We start from the raw sequence: 25,760 nt of genomic DNA on the forward strand, positions 1-25,760 counted from the left end.
AGCACGAGGTCGCGGGATGGAATCCCGGCCACGGTGGCCGCATTTCGATGGGGGCTAAATGCGAAGACACCCGCGTGCTTAGATTTAGCTGCACGTTAAAGAGACCTAGGTGGTCCAAATTATTCCGTAGTCCCCCACTACGGCGTACCTCATAATCAGATGATGGTTATGGCACGCAAGACCCCATAATTTAACGCATTCGAGGCAAATTCCGCACGAAATTTGCCTTTGGGAGATACGGTTAGAAAACGACTAAATACCTCAGTTGGCTGTGCCGCGCTGGCATCCGAAACGGCTGCAGGATACACTATATGTACTTGAAAAAGACAAAAAAGATCGTGTAGACACATTGTAGACTATTTCGCTGTTTACAAACGAGACACCCTCGGAAGCTTCCCGTTTTTCCCTAAGAGGAAAGGGGAATAAATGGGAGCGGACCGTGACGTCGGGCTGCTAGCCTCGGCAAGCCAACCTCCTCTGACGTCGTGCCGGCTTTCCTTCTGGGCTCCCGTGCGCGTCGAATCGTGGGAAATAGTCTTGTAGACCCTCATGGCTCGCCGGCATCGAAGAAGGGAATAAACTACGAGAGAGCGGCATTACGTCATCCTGCCAGCCTTGGAAAGCGAACTGTCCCGTGTAGCCATTCCCTTCGCTTTTTCCCCTCGCAGTATGGGCGCAACACGTGACCTCGGAGACTGCGTATTGGACGGGAATGTTTGGTTTCCGGCAGCTTTCAATTGATCTGCACATGTGCGGCTTCTCTGGCGTAAATCGATCTGCCCGCACAGCTGGAGCGCTAAATCCCACCTCGCACCTAACGGGACGATCACGTGGCCTCTGGGACACAGCGTATTGGCCGGGAATGTTTGCTTCCTGGCAGCTTTTAGCTGATGTGCATTTGTTCGGCTGCTCTGCCGTAATAGCTCGGCCCGCATAGCTGAAGCGCTAAATCGCACCGCGCGCCTGATTGGACGATCACGTGACCTGTGAGAGACAGGGTATTGGCGGGGAATGTTTGCTTCCCGGCAGTTTTTATCGATGTACACTTGTGCGGCTGCACTGGTGTAACAGCTCTGCCCGCGCGGCTGGAGCGCTAAACCCCACCGCGTGCCTGACCAGACGATCACGTGACTTCCGAAAGACAGCGTATTGGCCGGGAATGTTTGGTTCCCGATAGCTTTTAATAGATTTGCCCTTGTTCGGCTGACCTTCGATATTAGTTGTGCTCGCACAGTGGGAGCTCTAAAACCCACCGCACGCCTTGCAGGAAGATCGCGTAACCTCCGACAGACAGCGTGCTGGCCGGGAATGTCTGGTTTCCGGTAGCGTTTAATCGATCTGCCCTTGTTCGGCTGATCTACCCACGACCGGCTTTATTACTTGGCACGAGTAATAAAGCCGGTCGTGGATCTACCGTATTAGTTGCGCCCGCACAGCCGGAGCACTAAAAGATACCACTCGCCTGACTAGACGATAACGCGTTGCACGGATGCATTTGGCGCGAATCGCGTGGCGCAATCCTCTCTCCTAATGCTTTTGATTCTCTCTTTGTTACTGAACCTTAACAAGCCTTTATGGTTTTACTTGCTAAAACCCCGATCTTATCCATATCACTTGTTCGCACCACATGTTCATTTCACATCGGTGAGATGAATGGCTTTGAGCACCGTTTAACGTGCGCACGAACGCAAGTCAGTGATGTTTTCGAGATGACGTGTGAACGTCACTGACTGTCAGCAAGTGTGATCGGACGACAGCATGTATGTGGGTGAGTGTATACGAGTGGGGAGTGGACGCATGTATGAGCGTGCGTCAGTGTGTGCCGGTAGGTGATGTTATTGGAAGCGAATGTGAACGCGAGTGAATGTTGGTGAGCGTGAGCGGAAACGTGGGTGAGTACCGCCGAGTGTGAGTGCGCATGTAGTACTAGTGAGTACATAAAGCACAAAAAATAATGGTAAGCCTGTGAGAGGATCCGCTTGTTTACCGACCTACGATTTAGTGTCAACTACCGATAACCGTACGCAACTTTTGATTCTTGCTGTTTAGATTGTTTTACCTTTTTCCCTTCTTTTTTTTCTCCTGGCAGCGTCACGGCTCGATAGACAGCGACGTGCAGGAGGAGAACAATGTGGTTGAGGGTGTCGTGTCGGGAAAACTGCCAGTCACGCCAGGAACCACGTGGCCCGTGATGGTCGTTCGTCGTCTGCACAGGTCGTACGGCTACTTTGAGAGCAACGTAGTGCTTCGGGCAAGTACCTACAGCGTCCTTTCGTCCTGAAGATGCAGAGTCGATTCAAATAGAATTCAGTTTACTGCCTTGGTGGTGGTGGCGATAGACTTTATTACTGCTTTGGAAAGCGACCGGGATGCTGACCCCTGAAATGGACCACTGAGTTTAAAGGAAGCCTTACCCCACCGTCGATTCCTACGTTTCCATTCGAATGCTCTTGAAACGAAGAAATGTTACCCTTAGACAATGACAGAGCCAAATTGAATGAAATGTGCTGCATTTAACAGATACATCTGTGGGAAGCAGCTTTTTGATTTCGGAGCTTGGAATGTTCTACTAGAACTGCCAGAAATTTGCAATCTAAAGACAAAAAAAAAACGAGATAGAGAGTGGGCAAATCTGTAAACGAATAAGAAGCGATATCGCAGTTCTGTAAAGTGCATCTGTTAGAGCATCTAAAATACACAAAGTTGGTACGCGAAATTACAGCTAAGTGAAACTGTTTGCGGGGGTTGTGCAAGTGTCGTGCCCACAAATAGCGCTACATTTCGGGAGTGATGCATAATAAGACCAATTTATTCTGCTTTAGATGTATTATTAGGCGCACATTACAGGATTGTAAAGGCCCTCGGCTAACGACGCCACCTCGCAGCAGCTGGGCGTGCGCGCCGAATGGGACGGCCAAAGCAAAACGTGCCAGCGCGCGCGATCTCGGAGGCAATGCTCGCCCAAGCCAGCATGCCGACTGCCCATAGATGGCGCCATTGCCTACGCAATGTGGCAGCGCCCATGGAGAAAAGGTCTCTAAAACAATGCGATCTACTTTGTTGCCCAAACAACATGGCGGCTGAGCAGAAGGCTCCGAAAGTTAACGGGAAGGTCGCCTGCGTACAGGAAACGTAGTCACCGTTTCGTACGCGCTTAGTGCTAGCTACGTTATGTTTTTCAATAGGTTCGCACATGCAAAGTGCTAAAACACAGCGATAGGCGCGAGGCGGCGTCACGCTGCAGAGACTACTTCCAGGAGCGTTTAGTTATTTGGTGTCCAAGCTGCCTCCTCAGTTGTCAACGTACACTGTCTCCAATGCCGGCCAGAACACACACCCATGGTTAGGACATTTATTCGTCCAACTCTCGTGTTTGTGGCTTCGGGCTCTCTTGTGCCGTAATATATTTATAAATGATTGTCTGCATTTTCAAGCACTCGTCATCTTCTAAGCACATCTGGGCAACGAGGCACTGGTTCTCACGTAGAGGCGGAAACCAGTCAAGCTGCCGTTGTGCAGCTTCTATCCTGCCATCCCCACCACTTATTTGCACCTGTGTATACTTACGTGATGAATGAACTTATGGAGCCCATACGTGTATAGTCATTGCGAATCGGTGAATTTAGAGCGCAATATGTTGTTGAAGGTGACCCTATTTTGCGAAGTCACAGAGCCGCTTAAAGCCAAAAGGACGCCATTTTTGGAGATCCTCATTGTGTACTCTTCGTACCCACGCTGGTTGCGCTAGGTGTGATGGGTATACCGTTAAACTTGCCCCCCTCTCGCAGACACGAGCGTTCCCTGTATTAATTTTTTGTGCCAAACTTGATGCTGCTTTGCAGGCAGAGTATGCCACTTACGAAATCGGGTACTGACGAGCGTTCGGGCATTTATCGTCGTGTTTCGGCGCTCACCCGCGCGCAGGGGCTGTGCTTCACCGTGCGCTCGGGCGAGTGTTTCGGTCTCCTCGGCGTCAACGGGGCGGGAAAGACCACGACGTTTCGGATCCTGACGGGAGAGATCGCGCCGCACGCCGGCAACGCCTACATTGGCACCGCCTCTATTGTTGAGCAGCCTTCAAGCGTGAGTGTTGCCCATTTCTCGTTGTGTTTTTTTCTATTTTCGAACGAAGCTTTTTTTTTTTCCTTCGGGAACCCTTCCGGGACATTGTATATAGCTCACATATAGGACAACGTTGACACAACGATTCGGCATATATGTAGCCCCGTGTGTACTACTTCTACAGACGAGCCGGTGGGCGGCTCTGTTTTCTACAGAAATGGATAGTGAAACAACAAATTGTGCCCGAATACTGTTGATGCAACAAATATACGTTATCTACCTATACAAGTTACCTGCCAAAGGAAATCAAGGGTTTCACGAAATCTCGTCTGGTCGGGAAGTAACGGTGTAATAGGGAGAAAACAAGAACGCCGACCAAAATGGGGTTGCGTAAAAATTCTTAAACGTTTGGGCTTCTACCCGTAAGCCTTGTTCACTCGCCACCAAACTCGGAAAAGTGACGCAAATCGAACACAATGTGGTCAGCTACATGAGGTGGCGTGTCCACGAGCTACCGAACTAGCAGCGGTAGCCGGCGATACGCGGACGGTCTCATGGCTTCTAATTGTCACCTCTCTCTTGCGAGGACAAAGGCAATACATAAGGTTTAACAGGAAATAATGATGAGTGGAGGAGGATGTGTACAAAACTACAGTATGCAAATACTGCGGTGTCTAGGCTCATCACGCACCGAGTTTAATGACGGATATAATGCCAGGCTAACTAGTCCGAGTGCACGTTTTTTTATGGTCTTGTTAAGAAGACCATCACCAGTGTTTAGTATACCTGAACCCAACGGAAGCAAGATAAGCACTCGTTCAAACGCGAACAATTCGATTGATATTTAAATGCGTTTGTGGCGTTTTCAGATTCCTCTCCATCTGTAACACCGACTTTATCCAGACTTTACAACATGTATACTTCAAGTTATTCAATGCGGAGTCCCAGCCCACACCACTGTTATTACATGCCACTGCACGTCCCAGTGGCATGTAATATTACTCGACATGGGCAAGCTGGTCAGTTATGTTTAGTTTGCGTTTCAACTGAAGCTGATTGTACGTAAATACGTTGCAAGCAGCCGTGGCAAAGTCATACAGTATTACAGTCAATGCGCAGTAGCATATGCTATGACCAACAGGAATGTTAGAACAGTTTTCAGGTCAGCGACTGCCTGAATTACTGTCAGCGTTAGCAATTACAAGGGGTAAAGCGTGGCGGTGCCAGCTTGCTAAATCGATCTGCTCACGTTGGATTGTCAACATACGGCATATTCGTCTAAAGGATGTGTCTAAAACTAAGACGATTGTCGCCATTCATACAGAGATATTCAGACTCTTTAATACAACAGAACACTTGACCTACACTGCATCTGTGTTGATGCTTCAATGCTCCCCCAAGCATACCATATCACGCGTTGAGTCAGAAAACCAGAGATGCTTGTTCCGTACGGTCGTAGTTGTCTGCTTCTGTCTCCGTGTCCATGCGCGGCTGCGTGTACTTAATGATTCGTTTATATGTATTTACTGCGAAGAAAAATGGCAATACATATGAATTCGTACCAGTACATATGTATAGAGCTTTAAACTTTCGTAATATCACCGCAGTGGTGTCCCTTTGTCTCGAGGCATCGGGTACCACTGGGTAGGTGAGCAGTGGGTTTCAGGTCTCATTGACACCTTCGCGGTTGCGAAGGTGTCGAAGGCAGACTTCCCGGTTGTTGCCAACGACTTGGACCATGCGCACCGGTGGGATATCATTGTGTTCAGCTGTGTACTGGATCGTCAGTTTGGCCCCAGTTGGTCAGGCATAGGCGACGCGTCCCAGTATGGCTGAGGCCCGGATTGTCGTCCGGTCGGCAGTTCGGGTTAATGGAGAGTGTGGAGCGGAGGAGGAGGATTAGGAGTCCCACTTTCCTTTTTTTGTCTCAAGTTTTCAATGGCGCTAATTGTTCCTGACGTGAGACGTGTTTAAAACCGGCCAGAGAGGGGTCGCTTGCAAAAATTGCATGGTAACAAAAGCATATGGTGTACTCAAATCGTTCATATCTTTGCAACCGAACTGCCCACGAACCTTACCTTAGTGTACGTAGGTTGTCCAAAGGAAAGAAACCATTACTCGATCATGCATGTGTCACGTGCACAGATGGGGCCGCTGTTGCATCACGCATAACACAATCGGAGTTCAATTTAGCATGTCGTTCAACGTTCAGTTAAGGCATAGCTCGGGAGTACATTTGTCGATCCGAGCAGCAGCGTCGCATTTGAGAGAGCGCGCATCTCAGACGTGGTAAATGTATACCATCAAACTCGAACCTGCGCCCATCAGGAATTGGAAGGCCGAAATGCGAGAAATTTTTGCTGAAGCTTGGATTTTACTCGGTTACTCAGCCGAAGCGGGCCAGTCCTGCCAATAATGCACTATAGTAAACTCAGCTGCAGAAAGTGGGTCACTCCTGGAGTTTGCGCAATAGTAAACTTAGCCGCTTCCGCACATGATGCAATAAAAACAGCTGATCTCAGGGACAGTGTCGGCCACATTCGCATGTGCCACGTGGTACGGGGTCTGCGCGTCTTGCCAGGTGGGCATGCACGTATGTCTACGCTGCGAAAGGTGTTCCAGAAGATTAACAATTTTACGGCGTCTAATTACCCGATTCACGAAAGCTCGCGTTCAAATATATTCCAACATATGCGCTAAAATCTATGCTTAAGCTCCTTTCCTTTTAGTGTGAAACTAACCGACTTCATTGACGGTATAATCGGGGTTCCTGGAGAGTATTGTCCTTTTGCTCGGATGATGGGAATCGGGATCACCGCGCACGGCGAAAACAAGGCGAAGCACGCACCCTGAATATCCAGATGATGATCTTGGTGGCGATCATCTGGCCAATGATGAAGAATTCTTTGTCCAATATCCAGATGATGATCTTGGTGGCGAATCTTGGTGGCGAATCTTGGTGGCGAATCTTGGTGGCGAATCTTGGTGGCGATCACGACGCGATGAGAGGCGTTGTAATGCTGCTTGCGGTCCTGTTGCCGTGCTTCAGTGTTGATGCGGGCGAGCTGGCGACAACGCAGAATGCGGGACACATATTCTTCGCAGGAGGAAGGACATTGATGGACAGTTCGCGCGAAGAAAGAGACGTCAAGACAGGAAGAGGGCGAACGACCATAAACAAGGTAGAATGGCGAGTAACCGGTCGTGCGTTGAACGGCGGTATTGTATGCAAAAGTCAAGAATGGCAAAATTGCGTCCCAGTTTCTGTGATCCGGGTCGATGTACATGGCTAGCATGTCTGACAGCGTGCGATGAAATCGCTCTGTGAGGCCGTTCGTTTGCGGATGGTAACTGGAGGTAGTTTTGTGGGTGGTTCCGGAGGCTCTGAGTACTTCGTCTTGTAGTTGCGAGAGGAATGCTTTTCCACGGTCGCTCAGGAGGATGCGAGGAGCACCGTGACGCAGTATTAAGGATTGAAGTATGAATGCAGCAACTTCAGAGGCTGAGGCAGAACTCACACAAGTTGTTTCGGCGTAGCGTGTCAAGTGATCAACGGATGTCACAATCCATCGTTTACCGGTGAGAGTCACAGGAAGAGGACCATACAGGTCAACGCCAACGACCTCATACGGTTGCGACGGACAAGGAACCGGTTGCAGTTGTCCGCTTGGAGCTGATGTGGGGAGCTTTCAACGCTGTCATAGGGCGCAGGAAGCGACATACTTCGCTACGCTGGCGGACAATCCAGGCCAGTAGAAGCGACTTTTGATGCGGTCATAGGTTTTCTGGAAACCAAGGTGACCAGCAGTCATGTCGTCGTAAGAAGCCTGCAGGACATGAGCACGTAGAGAGCGTGGCAGGACAGGAACCCAGCGTTGACCATCAGGGTGATAGACATGACGGTATAGGACGCGGTTGTCAATCTTAAATTGTGTCAGCTGCCGACGAAGGCGGGCGTTAGGCGGGCGGGAAGCTCCTTGAAGGTGGTCTATGATGCGCCGACAGTAAGACTCGGCAAGTTGATGAAATTGGAAGGATTTGTTGTCGTGTGGAGGCATCTTGTCGACACTGGCCAACAAGAAAGCATGTGAGGAAGGATCGTGCGAAAGCTTGTCACGGATGGTAGTTGGAGGTCCATTACATGGTGTCGCAGGTAGCGGACAGCGAGAAAGCGCGTCTGCATCTTGGTGTTTTTTTTTCGCACTTGTAGATAATAGTAAAGTCGTATTCTTGCAGACGAAGAATCCACTGACCAAGTCATCCAGACAAATTGTTCAGCGTTGAAAGCCAGCATAATGCAGATGGTCTGTAACGATCGTGAAGTGGCGGCCGTGTAGATAAGGTAGAAACTTCTGCACAGACCAAATGACAGCTAGGCATTCCTGCTCCGTGATGGTGTAGTTCTTTTCGGTGTTTGTCAGAACGCGACTTGCGTATGCGACGACCCTCTCACCTAAAGTGTCGTCTCGCTGTAGGAGAATGCCACCAATTCCGTAACAACTAGCATCCGTATGCAGGAGGGTAGGAGCAGCTTCATCAAAATGGCGTAGTACTGGTTCAGATGTGAGAGCGCGCTTCAGATGGGCGAACGCAGATTCACATTCGGGAGACCACACAAAGGGAACATTATAACCCAGTAATTTGTGCAGAGGTGACGCTATTGTGACGAAGCCTCGTATGAATCGGCGAAAATAGGAAGCGAGGCCTAGGAAACTACGCAAATCTTTGGTCTTTTCGGCACGAGGAAAGTGCTGAACTGCCGAAACCTTGTCAGGATCAGGACGAATGCCATCTTTGCTCACAATGTGACCTAGTACTTTGACCGTCTTGCTCGCAAAATGGCATTTCTTGGTGTTTACTTGAAATCCAGCGTTGGCAAGGCACATGAGAACTTCATCCAGACGTTGCAGGTGCTGAGAGAAGGTTGACGAGAAAACAACAATATCGTCCAGATAGCACAGGCAAGTCTTCCACTTCAGGCCACGAAGAACGGTGTCAATCATGCGCTCGAACGTTGCGGTCGCATTGCATAGGCCGAATGGCATGACATTAAACTCGTAGAGCCCATCTGGTGTTGAAAACGCTGTTTTCTTCTTATGGTCCTCATGCATAGGTATCTGCCAGTAGCCGGAACGCAGATCGATGCTGGAGAAGTACTCGGCACCCTTTAGGGAATCCAAGGCATCGTTTATTCGCGGCATAGGGTATACATCCTTGCGTGTGATCGTAAGTGCTCGGTAGTCAACATAAAATCGAACAGAGCCGTCTTTTTTTTCGAACCAAAACAACGGGGGAAGACCAATGGCTAGCAGAGGGGCGTATTATGTTTCGTTGGAGCATGTCGGTGACGTTCTCGTCAATGACTTTCCTCTCGGCTAGCGATACGCGATACGGTCTACGGCGCACGATACATGTACCATCTGTCTCTTTCCGATGCGTCGTAATCGAAGTATTTCCCAATGAAGCTGAATGCGCGTCAAAGGAAGCGTCATGTTTTTGGAGCAAAGCAAGCAATTGTTGTGACTGCGAAGGTGTCAGGTCGGAACTGATGGCAGCTGCAAGAGCTGAAGGAGATGCGGCCCGTCCGGTACAAGGAACTTCAGAGGAAGCTGGTTTAAAGGAAACAACAGATATAGACTCCGATTCAGTGGCGCAAGCCAATGTAGCGCCTTTAGGGATGAGAATCTGTTCGGATGTCGGGTTTGTAGCGTAGACAACTGCAGAGCCATGGTCAAACCTAACGAGCCCTGATGCAAAGGCTGTCCCTCTTGCGAGACAGCGTGCAGATGGTAATACGAGCACGTCGCCGCAGTCAATGACGTCAGAAGTGATGGTAACGATGCTTTTATGGCGAGGAGGTAGCTCGGTATCTTCTGCAGCAAGCAAGTGAAGGGGTGCGCCATCTGCATGAAGTGAATAGGTCGTGTCGGTCATGTGGAGAACGCGTTGCCCACAGCAGATGGAGGCGGAGGCCGTAGAAAGAGAATCCCATCACAATATGCTGGGCACACGAACTTAGCACTGCAAATTGTACGTAATGCAGAAGTCCATTGATGGAAATACGAGCAGTGCACATGGCGATATGTCGAATGGAGGCCCCTTGAGCAGCGAGTAGCGTAGGTCCATCATAGGGGGTCGTAACTTGCCGAAGTCGCGAACACAATTCACGGTGAATGACTGAAACACTAGCACCCGTGTCTATTAAAGCTTCTACTTGTACATCTTCTACTACAACCAATATCACATGGCACGGACGCGATGGAGGAATTTCTGTCCTGTCGTTCGATGCAGCTTTTCCTCCAAAAGCTGCATAATTCAGTTTTCCGGACGACGCTCGGCGAATTGAGAAGCAGGTCTCAGTGGGGACGTAGAGCGGCGAAGGGGTGACGGCGAGCGGCGTCTCGCAGGACGATACATCGGAACGGTCTCGGATGCTACAGTAGGTGATGGAGAGCGGCCGCGCGGTGGACCATAAGGACGGCGTTGGTCATGGAAGCTCCCTAGACGTTGGAAAGTAGCTCCGGGCGAAAAGTCATCCCGTTCGTATACGTCATATCCGCGACGCTCGTCTTGCTGGCGCTTGCGGCAAAAACGTGCTATGTGGCCACGATAGCCGCAGTAGTAGCAGATGGGACGAGGAGGACGCCACTGCGGATAGCTGGTTTGGGTAGGTGCGCTGGTAGTCATGGAAGCGATGTGGGCCGGTGTTGGTTTTGGAGGCATCGGTGGAACGATGGCGGGAGTAGCTGAGGCTACTTGTGCGTACGTTGGTGGGGCCCGAGGGGTTAGAGGGTCCGTGTACGCTGCACCAGCCATGGACGCAAATTCCTCCTTGATGACGTCTCACAGATTGGTATCGGAGGCATGAGAAGGCAATGGGCCCTGCGGCTAAGCCAATATACTGGAGCTCTGCTCGAATTATTGCGCGTATAATTGCTCGTAACGTAGGGTCGTCGGCGGTAGTGTTTGCAGTGGTGTCTTTCTGCAACCGTACTGATTCGAGTTCGTCAAGGCGCTGGCAAGTAGCGACGATATCAGCGACGGTAGCGGGGTTCTGGATGGCTAAAGCATTGAAAGCAATAGCTTCGATGCCTTTGAGCATGTGGCGAACCATGTCTGATTCGGTCATGGCCGTGTTCACGCGTCGACAAAGAGCAAGCACATCTTCGATGTACGACGTATAAGATTCAGCGGGTTGTTGCTTGCGAGTGTCGAGTGTCTTTTTTGCGAGGGCAGAACGAACAGCCGGTGTACCGAAGATTTGGCGGAGCTGCTGTTTGAAAGGGCCCCAGTTGGTGAAATCAACCTCATGGTTGAAAAACGAAGTCTTCGCTACTCCTGTCCTATAAAAGGCGACGTGACGTAGCTTGGACGCATCGTCCCAACGGTTAGCCGAACTCACTCGATCATAGTCGTCCAGCCAATCCTCGACGTCTTCACCGCGAAGTCCAGCAATCAGATAGGGATCCCGCTGGTGCCCACTGACAACCCAATACGGAGAGGCTGGGGTAGCCGAGGCCGAGATGGTGGAAGTAGAAGTGCCTGTTGGCTCGCCCTGAGACATGCTGCCGGACAGCTGGCACAAACGGCGACCCAATCGAAGCTCCAGGAGGTTGAGCGGGGAGTCAGAGGACGGAGGACCGAAGAGCACACTCCACCACTTGTGACGCAGCAGTTATCACGACGTTTATTCCGCGTCAAAGATTGGGCGAACCGACCACGCCCACAGCACGGATCACACTCGAGAGCCAGCCCTACAAGCGATGATGAAGAAGAAACCCATATGAACCCCACATGATGATGATCATGTACAGATGACAAAGAATAGCTTATAAAATCCCACAATATATATATATATATATATATATATATATATATATATATATATATGTATCTATACGAGAAGAAAGGGGGTTAACCGAGGGGCCCGACTTTTATTAGTCATATGATAAGAAGCCAACAAACACTGCCACCGAGGACAACAAAGGGGAAATTACTTGTGCTTAATCAATAAAATAAAGAAACGATAAATTGATTGAAATTAAAGTGGATGAAAAAACAACTTTCCACAGGTGGGAACCGAACCCACAACCTTCGCCTTGTTGTCCTCGGTATATATATATATATATATATATATATATATATATATATATATATATGAGTTGCGTGCATGACCTGATGTGGATGCCATATCACATTAATGACAACACGAACATGAGCATGCATTCCATGTCATTCTTCTTATGTCATGCAGGCATGTCTCACCACACATAGCCTACTGCATATTCAGTTAAGGAAAGGACCACAGCGCCATCACCATGTCATTTACGTCATTCATGACAGTCAGGTCATGATATGAATGTCATCAATTAAATGACGGTAATGGAGTGAATGACATAACATGCATGTGCGACGTCAGTGACATATCATGTCATGTATATCACTAAATTATTGGAGTAAATGTCATGGTCTGTACGGCAACTATGACATGATTCCCATGAATGTCATCACGTGCATGACAAGACTCGCAAGACACGCATGCATGACAAGAACTTATGGCAACCAAGTGGACCAAGTTGTCTGCCAACGTTGGCCGATGACTGTGTTGACGCTCTGTAGTTGCATCGTCATTCCAGCTTCGTTATCCGACTCTCGCCCTCTGATGCTCACCTGTCGTCTGCTCTCGAGCCAGGTGGACAGCGCAAGAAGATCTCGGCATCTCTGCAGCAGAACGCCGGGTGGCCGATGCATCCGTTCAAACAACGATTGAAAAGCAAATTTCCCGCGAGCGTTGATTTCCCAGCGCCGGAGATGCAAGACGCCGCCGCTTCGCTCCTCCCAAAGCTCTCATGGGACTTCCATGGCCCTTGTTCGTCGTTACCAGGCCGCTCAAACAAACATCGATTGAGTCGTGCTCTCTCCTAGTGGGCATAGTGTCCCAGTACGACAACGCTGCATCGAGTCCCACTATGACGGAGCCATCACGGCTCGGCGAATGCAAGCAGCTGCATCACGCAACTCCTCGGAATGGCTATAAAGGGACAGGGGATTCAGGTTGTGCTACAGTTAACATGATTTTGGCTTCTAGCGCGAAGTGAAACAGGGACACAGAAAGGAGCAGACAGGACGAGCGCTAGTCCTGTCTGCTCCTTTCTGTGTCCCTGTTTCACTTCGCGCTAGAAGCCAAAATCAAGTTACCGTACCAACTCGCCCAGCTGTCTATCCTTGTGCTACAGTTGCACCGCCAAGTCACCTGTTTGTGCTGTATAACTGACACCACGCACTGCCTTCAGGAAGCATTTAACTTCTGCGTTTCTTGCCCATTTCGTACCTTCAAATCGTTTGACCGTGCACATCAATTCGATCGTTCGCGGAAATCGGGCAATCGCATCGCCGTATACCGTCGTCGTCGTCTCGCTGCTTCCGTCACACACACACTCGCGTTCGCGTTAATTCTAGTTCACTGTACTCTCACCATGCGCACGGATGCTGCATTTACACAAACACCATTGGTCAACCTCGTAACGCTTTCTCCGTGCCACGTCGCGCCCGTCCGCGGACTCCTCCTTCTCGTCGTGTCGAACTCAGTTTATACTCGACCGCACATATATGCCACCTATGTATTCTGTCGTTCCGCAGTTCCAGCGCTACCTGGGCTACTGTCCCCAGCGGGACGGCCTGCTCGACATGCTGACGGGGGCGGAGACGCTGGCCCTGTTCACGCGGCTCAAGGGCATTACGCTGACGCCGCAGTACCTGGAGACGCTGCTCGACGTGTTCCGGCTCGAAGACATCGCGGACCAGCTCGTGAGCACGTACAGGTACGTTGAACCTCCCCCCCCCCCCCAAAATATGAACTCGTATAGCGAAAGGCGATTATAACGAACTCTCGTGCAAGGATGGAACTATTCTCTACACGCTTAAGCTCCAGCTGTGGGCGGAAAAAAAAATTTGCATGAATGGAACGGCCTGAATGGAACGGCGTTCCGCATAAACTCGCAATATGTTTGCAACGGTGCTCCGGATATTTACATATTCCTTACTTCTCAAATACAGATAATTATGCACGACTGTGATATCGGGGAAACAGGCAGGGCTGTTGGGAACACTGTTCCACGTACCTGTATACCTTTTACCCGTAACATTGTTTCACGCACCTTTGCACGCAGTTACGTTGAAGCATTCGGGACGATCCCGTCCCGCGTATTTGAAACGTGTTAGCAAGCGGCACCTTTGCGTATATTTTTCTCCTTTTACGTGAAACGCCTTTCTATTCGATACGTAAGTGGTAAATGCTTGCAAGACTTTGTTCCCCGATAACGAAGAACTCACGTGTAACGAGATTACGAGTCTGTCAACTGCGAGAAACTTCTTTACCGATACTCGTGCAAAGCAACTCCCGTCATTTGTAACGAACGTGACACGGGATGTATGTACAGGAAGACGACGCAACGGCATCCGACAACGAGTGCCGTCGTCCTATATATTAATTTGGGGGAGCGGGGTGGCGGCTGCGGCGAGAAGCCCGGTCCGAGATCGAGAGCACTCTTCCCTTGATCGTACCTGCTTCGTCATTCTTGTCCGAGGCCGGGCAACTTGCCGGTGGCGCCCCTACACCGGATATATCGTCGAGCACCTATGCGACAGTAGCTTCATAAGCCTCACGACCGTGGCTTGTTAAAAAGCCGCGAGTAGAGGCTGTCAAAATCGCGTCTGTATCTACGGCGAACTGGTATAGGGACGTCGCGGTATACGTGGGCGCCGCTACGTGCTTTTGTAGCAACAGGGGTCGTCTGGCAGCCTGATTGCGCCCGTTGGACGTGTTAAGTCCATCCGTGATCATTCCTTTATACCTGTTGTCAGGTACGGGATGATGAGCAGCGGATTTCTGACTCTCACGTTACCCTGCATGACAGCCGATTAACAGTGTGAGAACCTAAGTTTGCGGGACGTGAGTATATATAGAAGCTATAAAATAAATAAAACAAGAATCTATAAAGTGCATACAATAGCAAATATGGTTTCGGAATGCTTGTACGGTGCGTGCCCTGCTCAAAGTGCCTGATTTGTCGTCCTAGAATCGGTTTCGTCGTCTGACTAGCAAAGCCATATTACCGTTGCCTCTAGAATCGGATGTATACGCTGGGTAGTGATGCAAATCTATTAATAGTACTGTCGGTTATATCGGTAGTTTAGTCATTACAAAACTATCGACAGTGCAAGAGCTGTCGATAGTACCATCATAGCGCACTATTGATAATGTAAAATCAGGCGACGTACCGCATCTCAAACACTGCAGCATAGGTCCCCAGTTTTATGACCCGAGTCTTATACTGGTGGACAGTTCTCGCAAAAATTTATTGCAACGTCACTTGCCGAAAATGTTGCAAGAGCTATCGATGGCGCTATCCACATTTACTAATATCGGCTACTCATAAGGAGATATCGTTGACACCGTCGACAGTCTTCCTCGCATTATCCGTAGTCTTTGCATCGCTAATCCAAAGATGTATTATTGTGTACAAAGGATATATCACTCCAACGTCCCGCTCCTTAATTGCACGCGATGCAGTATGGGCTCCCGCCGCAAGCTGTCGCTGTGCATCGCCATGCTGGGCTCTCCCCGCGTGCTGCTGCTGGACGAGCCGTACGTCGGCGTGGCGCCCATGGCTCGAAGGCGCGTGGTCAACTACATCAGCGCGCTGCAGCACACGGCCAGCATGTCTGTCGTGCTCACGTCCCACAGGTGAAGAGACTAGGGAGCCTGCAGAGAAACAGATAGCCGCCGTCTGCACTCGGTGCGAGTTACGCACAAACGTTCAAGGTGAACCCGGACGTCTTCCTGGTGAAAAAAAGAAAAACCAGAAGGCCAATGCGTGCACAAGACGATGATAATCCTATCGACACCCTCTTTTTAAGTGGAATTGTGGCACGCGCCGCCAAGCTTGCGCTTGTAACCGTTCTTGATGTACTTGGATATGTAAATTAGCATAAAACACCAGTGGTGACGCCATCTGTGGGCCTTGGCTGAGGCATCGCATCGGGGTCAGACAGACACCCTGAAAGTTGGTAGGAGGCACGCAGAATAGTTATCTTGCGCTGAACCAGTTAAGATCTCTTATTTTTTTTTTCGAAAAAGAAACTACCACAACGGCTTTTTGTGACCTGGATATCTGGAAACCCTTTATGACTATTACGAACTGCTTGCTTCGCGCCTTGGAACTTCGCGGAATACATTGTTACTGTGGTGTTCCCCCGATGACGCTGCGCAAAGTAGGGCTAAACGATTAGCGCTCAAAACATGATACTCCGAAATTCGCTTTTCTTGCCCCATCTGCTACAGATGCTGGTTTCTTGGTGGGTGCGCTTGCCGTTGCCGTCCTATTTCAGGTAGCAGACGATGCAACGGCGCCGCGCCCACGTCGGAATCACTAGCCGCCATGTAGTGTGAAAAAAAAAATCCCAGGTGAAAACACAGCAGACAATAGAACAGCCAGCTATTGACATCTATGGTGTGAACAAAAAAAAAACTGCGCTTTGGCGTTTGTAAGAGACAGAGAAATCAACTTAAATAGAGGCCAACACTGACTTTCCTGTTCCAATACATGTAAACGTAGAAATTCTTTTATGAGGGAATCGTTTGACCGATTTGAATAAATTTTCTTGCGTTTGAGAGAGAAATGCAAATTGTAGCGAATGTAGGAAATAGTGATTTACGGCCTTAAATAGATTCGTAAAATTCTCGGAAATCCGTAAGTCTAAAAAGAAATTAAGCACGAACATTACAAGTCCGTAACTCTGTACCATCGCAGTTCTGTAAACAGCATCTCTTACAGCATCATAAGCAAACAAAGTTGATGCATGAATTTACAGCCGATGAAAATTGTTTGCGAGGGTTTTTCAAATGTGTTATTCGCAAGTAATGGCATATATTGAAGTGGTGTATAATACATCAATTTAATCTGCTTTAGGTTTATTTTAAGGTGCACTTTACAGAAATATGATAACTTCGTTTATTGCGAAGTTACAGAATTCTAAATTTGACACTTCAGCTTTTTTTTTCTGTGCAGTTTTTAATCCCGTTATTTATTTGACAGCGTAAATAAGAAATCTGCTCGCTAGTGTCACTAAGGTTCAACCTTTTCTTAATCTAAACTTAATCTAATCAAATTTGGTGCAATAGTTGCCCACACAAACAATTTCGCCGTTCCCATGTACTCGGGAGCTCCCAAGCTAGAACTGCCTCTAGAAGAGCAGACGACTACGTTATTATTATCGTTGTGTTAATGGTCAAGCGCGTTGCTTTGTAGCATACCAAAGGAAAGGTTAACCATTATAACGCAGACAACTTGAAGCGTCTTCGCTTCCGTTCGGGTCCCCAGAGCAGTATTTCGCCAGCCTCAAGCACCGGAAATAAAACGTTTTGCAACAACGAAACGATATTGAATAAAGAAACTTGGGTAGTATATGGAACTCGGAGCAACGCCGCGGCAAGCGTTCAGACATACAAGCAAGTTTATCCTGCACCTCGGCTCGGAACAAGCCTCAAACTTGCTGCGCTGTCCCTGCCAAATGTCTCCGACGCGCGAATCGTTCTTGGCGTCGGTTTTCGAAGCCACGGCCCGGCTTGCTCCAGCTTGCGCACAACATCACGTGACCAGTTAGCCCCCACCGTCGCTGCAGCTAGAGCGCCAGAGCATATGCAGCCTCGCCACCTGGCGGCGGCTGTTGATCCGGCAATCTATAATGGGTAAGCGACGTGGCCTCGGCGCCTCCGACAAAGGTGACGCGCGAACTCACAGCTCCGTTAGAGCATGGGGCTTATGGGCAGAAATTTAAAGAAGGACGAAAATTTGAGAGAGAGTGCAAGACCCGGCAAACGTAATCACGTGATACAGACTAAAACTTACACGAAGTGGATCGTCTAGCCACGATGTTCCACCAGCTAGCGCTTTTTGCGTACTCCAGGGTAGCGTACCGTACTGCTGCCGAGAAGTAGCAGCGCCTGCCTATCGAAGCTCGACCGACATTACTTATTGGGTAGCATGGCGTTGTCGGCAGGCTGCAGGCATCCGGTAGACCATGGCAACCAAGCAAGGGCGAGACGATTTGCTAGTACGAAACTTGCACGGTTTATTCAAAGGTAGTTGAAAGAAAATAAGAAAAGCATGAAGTACCTAAAAGTACATTTAGGAGCCCCTTAAATAGGCTCTCTACAAGTGTGGGCGGGATCTTGCTTCCGTCGATGTCACGTGACAGGCACAGAGAGAGGGCCCCTCCTCCTCTGGCATTACCGAGCAAGGAAAGGAAAAGTCACGCCTCATTTCGACGAAGCCTGGTAGAAGGCCGGGTGGTAGAAGGCCGGGTGGTAGAAGGCCGGGTGATAGAAGGCCGGGTGGTAGAAGGCCCTTTGTGCACAAGATGCGTGACGCTAAACATCGCAGGAGAAGTCAAGCCTCATTTCGACGAATCCTGGTAGAAGTTCGGGCGAAATTCCTGTCGCCACGTGGTGCCAGACGCCAACCCCAACAGCATCTCCGGCGGGGGAGGAAGATACCGACGTGTAGGGGCCAGCAGCCTCTGTACGAGGGATCGGCGTTTCGGTATCAGAATTCCCCGTAGAGGTCACGAACCCTTAGTTCGTAGTAGGTAGATTCCTGGGAGTGGTCATCCGTCTTCGTGGCGCTCTGGTGACTTTTCTCCCTGGTCCGGTCCGGTGAAATTGGTGTTGCAAGCAGGTCTCGCAATTTTTCGTCTCCTGCGTGGGCAAGCAATCACCCCAGAACAGCGCCGGACCCACAACCACAAAGCAGCGAGCACAAGGCCACTCTTCCCCGAGACACACCCGGCTTTAAAAAAAAAAAAAACCCGCTACACCTTTCCCATTCTCTACGCGCGTCCTCCCCCCCTCAACACTAAAAACAGCCATTTCTTGAAAGCGTTAAGGCGTGGTTATTAAAATCAGCTAACAATCGGCTTCACTTCGGAAAAACATATGAATGAACGAAAAAAAATGCCACGGAAACCCGGATGAACATGAGGCTTTCGATACTCTAGGGGCAACGACTTAAACCGTCGGCATTGCCGTTAAGCTTACCCTTCTTGTAGCGAATATGGAAGGTGTACTGTTGAAGAACCAAGCTCCAGCGCAAAAGACGACCGTTTTTCGTAGACATGGACTGCAGCCATGTGAGGGGATAGTGATCAGTCTCTATGGTGAATCTTGAGCCAGCGATATAGCACGCTATCTTCTGTACCGCCCAAACTACGCAGGCGCATTCCTTTTCTGATGCACTCTATGCTTCTTCACGAACTGAAAGCTTTGTACAGGCGTACAGTACAGGGTGTTCGTTCTCGTCATCTCTCTTTTGACAGAGCACCACCCCCATACCCCTGTCACTGGCATCACACTGAAGAATGAATGGCTTAGAGTAGTCGGACGCGTTCAACACTGGCTGACTCGTTAGTACGTTCTTCAGCATACTAAAAGCCTTTTCTTTTGCGTCATTCCACTTTACCGTTTGTGGTTCTGTTTTTCTGAGAGCATCCGTAAAGGACTCGCAATCTCGGAATACCGCGGAATATATCTTTGGTAATAACCCGCCAAGCCAAGGAATGATATCATGTCCCGCTTGGTGCGTGGTTGCGGGAAGTTGTCTATTGCGGTCAGTTTAACCTCGGAAGGCCGACGATGGCCTTGCCCTATTACATGACCTAGATAAGCTACCTCCGAGCGCCCTAATTGGCCTTAACAGTTAAGTTGGCCTCTCGTAGACGACACAACACGGTTCGCAGGTGTTGCATATGGTCCGCCCATGATGAAGAAAAGATAGCTATGTCATCGAGATAGGGAAGTGCAAAGTCCTCCATTCCTCGTAGCACCTGGTCCATAAGGCTAGAGAAGCAATATGGCGCATTTTTCAATCCAAAACTCAGGACTTCCGGACGAAAGGTTCCCATCGGGGAAATAAACGCTGCAAGCCTGCTTGCCCTCTCGGTCAACGGAACCTGCCAATACCCTCTGACTAAAACGAGCGTAGAAATGAAATTAGCACTGCTCACTTTCTCAAGCCTTTCCTCGATATGCGGTATTGGATAAGTCTGGTCCTTCGTGATTAAATTGAGCCTGCGGTAGTCGATACATGGGCGCGGCTCCTTTCCTGGGACCTCAACTAAGATAAGAGGTGAGGTATAATCGCTCTCTCCTGGCTCGATTGCACCTAGCTCTAACATCTTGTTTATTTCAGCGGTCATGACTTCACGTTGACGAGGCGAAACGCGATAAGCTTTCGAACGAACTGGCTCCGACGAGGTTAACTCGATATCGTGAACGATCGCAGTTGTCCTGCCCGGTGTGTCTGAAAACACGTTTTTAAATTCAAACACGAGTTCCCTCAGTTCGGCCCTTTGATTGGGATTCAACTCCGCCTGTTCTACTAACTTATCAATGGTCTCGTCAACGTCTTTTGTCTCCGTCACTGCTGTTAACTCTGGAAAGTCGACAGGCATTTCCTCAGGTTGATTAAGGGACATGTTCACTATGGCTTCCCTCTGCCTGTAGTGTTTAAGTAGATTGCTATGGTACACTTGTGGTGTCCTTCGTTTTCCCGGTACCGTGATTACGTAGTTTGTTTCAGATAATTTCTGAATTATGTCAACCGGTCCTTCCCATTGAACCTCTAGTTTGTTTTTCAACGAGGGTTTCAGGATCATTGCCTTTTCCCCCACTTCAAAGCGTCGCGTGCGAGCCATCCTGTCATAGTAATGCTCAGCGTTGTTTTGTGCTTTACGCATTTCTTGCTCAACAATCATTGTGGCCGGGCTTACGTTTAACAACTTTCTCCTACATTCTGCCTCTCGCGACACTTCAGGCTCCGCTGCTTTCCTGGTTTTTTCATTAGCTGGAGTACTTTCCGCCTCATCCCCTATAGGGCTATCCTGTTCAGTACTGGTTGATGAATCAGCTGTCAAACCTGTTTCCTCCACCACTGGACATTCGTACACTGCCTTGGAACGAGTAAGGGCTTGCACTGTTCCCTCACTAAACCTGTTTCCCTTGCGTCGTAGCAAATCCTCTGATTTGTTAGAAAACAAATATGGATACTGCGGCGGGAGATGTGTCGAGATGGCGGCTTCAGTGTCCAGTACTCCAAAAGGGCCTTCAATACGAATTTTGGCCACCGGGAGACAAACACTGGAGGCCTCTACGGCTTGCCTTATCGAAGCACATTGCCCCGTGAACTGGCCTTCCTCTACGTATGACGGATGCACCACGTCCATTTTGGCTGCCGAGTCGCGAGGCACTCTACACGGTTTGCCGTTTACCGCGAGGTCTCGAATGTAGGGTTCTAGCAAGTTCAGATTGTCTACGTTACCAGTTAGTGACATCAACACTAGTTTGGGATTTTTGCATCCCACGGAGATATGCCCCGTTTGCTGGAAGTTGTAGCAAACTAATGGTTTCTTGGCCTCGAAAGCGCTTTTCTTTTCCCTTTCTGCCCTCTGTTCGGGTGACTCCTTTTCTCCCTCGCTTTCCTCGTCACTAGTTCTCACCGAATCTGACCTTTCCATTGTTTTATACCGACTCGACTTTGACCATCGCTTTGGCTTGTCGGCTCTGTATTTATTCACCTCCTTCTTAGGAGCTTCGTTACCTTCGTCCGCACGGCGAGTTACGTACTCCTCAGCGAGATCGGCCGCTCTCGAAACAGTGTCTACGCCTGGCCTATCCTGAACCCAATACTTGATGTTTACTGGCAGCCGGCGGTAGAACTGTTCTAATGCAACGCACTGCATTGTCTTTTCGGCATCGCCGAGTGCACCCTCTTCTCTGAGCCATTCCTTCAGGTTTACCTCTAAGGTGTATGCAAAATCTGAGTTTGACTCGCTTTTGGTTTTCTCGACTTCTCTGAATTTCCTCCTGGATGCTTCCGCTGATTATCTATACTTTTTAAGCAGGGTCGCTTTGACTTCATCGAAGTCCTCTACTTCTTTCTTCCCCATGCGGGCGATGATATCAGCTACCTCACGTGGCAGTAACGTAAGCAAGCGTTGCGGCCACGTGTTTCTGGCGAATTTTGCCTTCTCACACGTGCGCTCAAACTGTACTAGAAAAAGACCTATGTCCCCTCCTACTGCGTAGGGTGCCATCAAGTCTGTCATTCTGCGCTCGCTTTCACGTGCCTCTGTACTAGGTCTTTCAGAATTTTGAGCTTTCAAGAGCTCAATCTCAAGGCGCTTCATTTCGAGTGCGTGGCGTGCAACACGGTCGTGCTCTTCTTTGGCGTCACGTGCTGCGCGCTCTTCTTTTTGCTCTAGGCGCTTGCGCTCTTCTTTTTCCTCTAGGCGCTTACGCTCTTCCTCTTTCTCTTGAATGCTCTCTAGGCATTCCTCAGTTCCTCGTCGTCTGCCCCGGTCGCTTCGATCGCCTCAATGATCTCCGGCTTTCTCTTTGATTCGGCAATTTGGAGGCCCAACTCTTTAGCCAAGCTCAACAATTCCGGCTTCTTTAGTGCCTTCAAGTTCATGGCTGCCCTTATTGCTGCTAAACCTTCACTCTATACACCCTTGACGTACTCAAACTTCCGTCAACAGTTTAAAGAAAAATCACTGCAATGTACTTTCCAAAAAATACGTAAAAGCCAAGTGATATCTCAGTGAAGAAAAGCCGTGCACTCACCATATGCAGTCATGATCCAGACACCTTCCTTCCGAACGTTGTCGCCAGGACGAAGAGGCTACGATCTCGTAGTTGTCGTCCAAGTTGGAGTCTCCAGGATTCCGTATCCCAATCGCTGCCAGCCAGTTTGTTGCGTACTCCAGGGTAGCGTACCGTACTGCTGCCGAGAAGTAGCGGCGCCTGCCTATTACTTATTGGGTAGCGTGGCGTTGTAGGCGGGCTGCAGGCATCCGGTAGACCATGGCGACCAAGCAAGGGCGAGACGATTTGCTAGTGCGAAACTTGCATGGTTTATTCAAAGGTAGTTGAAAGAAAATAAGAAAAGCATGAAGTATCTAGAAGTACATTTCGGAGCCCCTTAAATAGGCTCTCTACAAGTGTGGGCGGGATCTTGCTTCCGTCGATGTCACGTGACAGGCACAGAGAGAGGGCCCCCTCCTCCTCTGGCATTACCGAGCAAGAAAAGGAAAATGTCACGCCTCATTTCGACGAAGCCTGGTAGAAGGCCGGGTGGTAGAAGGCCGGGTGATAGAAGGCCGGGTGGTAGAAGGTCCTTCGTGCGCAAGATGCGTGACGTTAACCATCGCAGGAGAAGTCAAGCCTCATTTCGACGAATCCTGGTAGGTCGGGCGAAATTACTGTCGCCACGTGGTGTCAGACGCCAACCCTAAAACGCTCGTCGCCGCATTACTGCCATTATTCTTCTTCGCTGTCTTTGGTAAGAAACTTTTGTAAGCTTGGTCAGCTCGATCAGTGTATCCTGCCGACAAAATTCGCGGTAGTATAGTTAGTCGAACATTTCTTTTTTTGTTACAAGAAATGCCACGGCAGTGCCACCACGTCTTAAAGGAATGACATGTTACGCGCAAATGATGACAAACATAGTGAGATGACACGTAAAAACCATCAGCGCGTCTGTTGGCCCGGTGTCCCCTCGCAATGTTTGTCCATATTTGCCCCCACCGACCCCTCCGTTCAAGACGGCGACTAACTATATATTTAAGTTCAACGTTCTTTCGAGCTTCGGGACATCGATTCTGTGCAGTTTGCGTAAAATGTATCGTCTTGAAACACTGCCCGCGTGTGTGGCGCGCAGCCTGGCTGACGTGGAGTTCCTGTGCAACCGGATGGCCATCCTGGGCGCGGGCCGACTGCAGTGCCTGGGTTCACTGCCTCAGCTGAAGGCCAAGTTCGGCAAGGGCTACACCATCACCGTGAAGACCTTGCCTGACCGAAAGAGCGACGAACTCTACCAGCACCAGGTGATCCACGCCGTCTCAGCGGCATTCCCGGGCTCCGAATTGGTGCACTCGTACGAGGTGAGCGAAATGAGCCCCGGCGAAGGGTTGAAATCGGCCTTTTTGGAGGGAAGCTTTTCTGTCTTGGGTCGGCCAGGTGTGGTGCTTGTGGTCGGTGTTTGTGATGGTTGGACTGTGGAGAGCATGTCAGTGGGGAGGAGAGGCGTCGCCGGGGAGAAGAAATCCGGAAGAGAGGCAATAACACGCACCGATTGGTTAACGCAGCTGATGCCGTAAGGTAAGGGTAGGGTGCGGCGCCAATTGGTTGGCTCAAGCAATGACGTCGCGGTGCCGCGGGGGTGTACTGCGTGGAGGGAGGAGACTTGTACATGTTACAGAAAAAAAAGGCAACCGATTACAATTACCTGTTTCAGAAATGTAATTTATTGCATTTACTAATTACAGCCCCAGGGAAGTAATTGGACAATCAGCGAATAGTAATCATTGCTTTCACGTTATTTTTCTCCCCACTTTGTTGCACGAAGCTACAAAGGATATAGACGTCCCCCACACAGAGCGCTGTGTGGGGGATGTACCTAGTGTGACTGCGTGTGTGGTTGCAAATGTGTCTATCTATTAATATATACGTTGTAGCTAAATTACAAAATTACTAAAAGGCGTGATTGATTACATTCAACTAATTACATGTAGTTCGTTACTTACCAAGTCGGGCATGGAGACAGCACACGCTGCGGGTGTGGCATGATGGATAGAAGCATGCTCGGAGGCGGCGGTGAAGCGGACGCGAACGACTAGATTGCGACTGGATCGCTATGGCAGACGTACACGGTAACAGAAACATAAGGGTGTAAAACTTCTAAGCGTAAATGATAGGTGAACATCTGAAATATCAAATGTCGCAACGCGCTCGAAAACCGGAAGGAACGTCGCCTGTGATAAGTGTATAGTGTGTCTTGTGAGAACATTAAGAAAGGTCGAGGGGCCCGATTTTTATTACTCATATCATGAGAAGCTAACAAACACTGACATCAAAAACAACATAGGGGAAATTACTTGTGCTGAATAAATGAAATAAAGAAACGATAAATTAAGGAAATTAAAGTGGATGAAAAAACAACTTGCCGCAGGTGGGAGCCGAACCCACAACCTTCGCATTTCGCGTGCGATGCTCTACCAATTGGGCTACCGCGGCGGCGTTTGCCCATCCACTTCCTTGGGTATTTATGTGTACTAGCAGAACCCAGGGAGTGTTAGCCAGCGCCACCACTCACAGATCTTGGCGACGGACGTGGAACTTCGTTTTTGCCGCAGGCGTCACGAGAACGTAATCTTTTTGGGTGAAAGGCAACTGGTCAATAAACCCACATATGCTACCTGAAGGCATCAATGTTGCCAGATTCGAGACCCTCGTTATGTAATAAACGAGAAGAAAGCGGGTTAACCGAGGGGTCCGATTTTTATTAGTCATATCGTGAGAAGCCAACAAACACTGACACCAAGGACAACATAGGGGAAATTACTTGTGCTGAATAAATGAAATACAGAAACGATAAATTAGTGGATGAAAAAACAACTTGCCGCAGGTGAGCGCCGAACCCACAACCCACGCGAAATGCGAAGGTTGTGGGTTCGGCTCCCACCTGCGGCAAGTTGTTTTTTCATCCACTTTTATCTCCACTAATTTATCGTTTCTTTATTTCATTTATTCAGCACAAGTAATTTCCTCTATGTTGTCCTTGGTGTCAGTGTTTGATGGCTTC

At 49.4% G+C, this 25,760-nt stretch overlaps 1 protein-coding gene across 1 annotated transcript in view; it reads left to right on the forward strand.

The window, feature by feature from the left end:
• The window catches only part of LOC142588844 (phospholipid-transporting ATPase ABCA3-like), a 125,278-nt gene that overhangs the window by 97,936 nt on the left and 1,582 nt on the right, over positions 1–25,760 (forward strand). Inside the window, exons 15-19 of the mRNA XM_075700663.1 lie at positions 2,090–2,251; positions 3,925–4,083; positions 13,702–13,883; positions 15,635–15,808; positions 23,838–24,060. Coding sequence (XP_075556778.1) covers positions 2,090–2,251; positions 3,925–4,083; positions 13,702–13,883; positions 15,635–15,808; positions 23,838–24,060 — 900 coding nt within the window. The remainder of the gene's footprint in view (positions 1–2,089; positions 2,252–3,924; positions 4,084–13,701; positions 13,884–15,634; positions 15,809–23,837; positions 24,061–25,760) is intronic.

Source organism: Dermacentor variabilis, chromosome 7 (genome assembly GCF_050947875.1).
Source record: "Dermacentor variabilis isolate Ectoservices chromosome 7, ASM5094787v1, whole genome shotgun sequence".
In the NCBI taxonomy this organism is placed as follows: Eukaryota; Metazoa; Arthropoda; class Arachnida; order Ixodida; family Ixodidae; genus Dermacentor; species Dermacentor variabilis.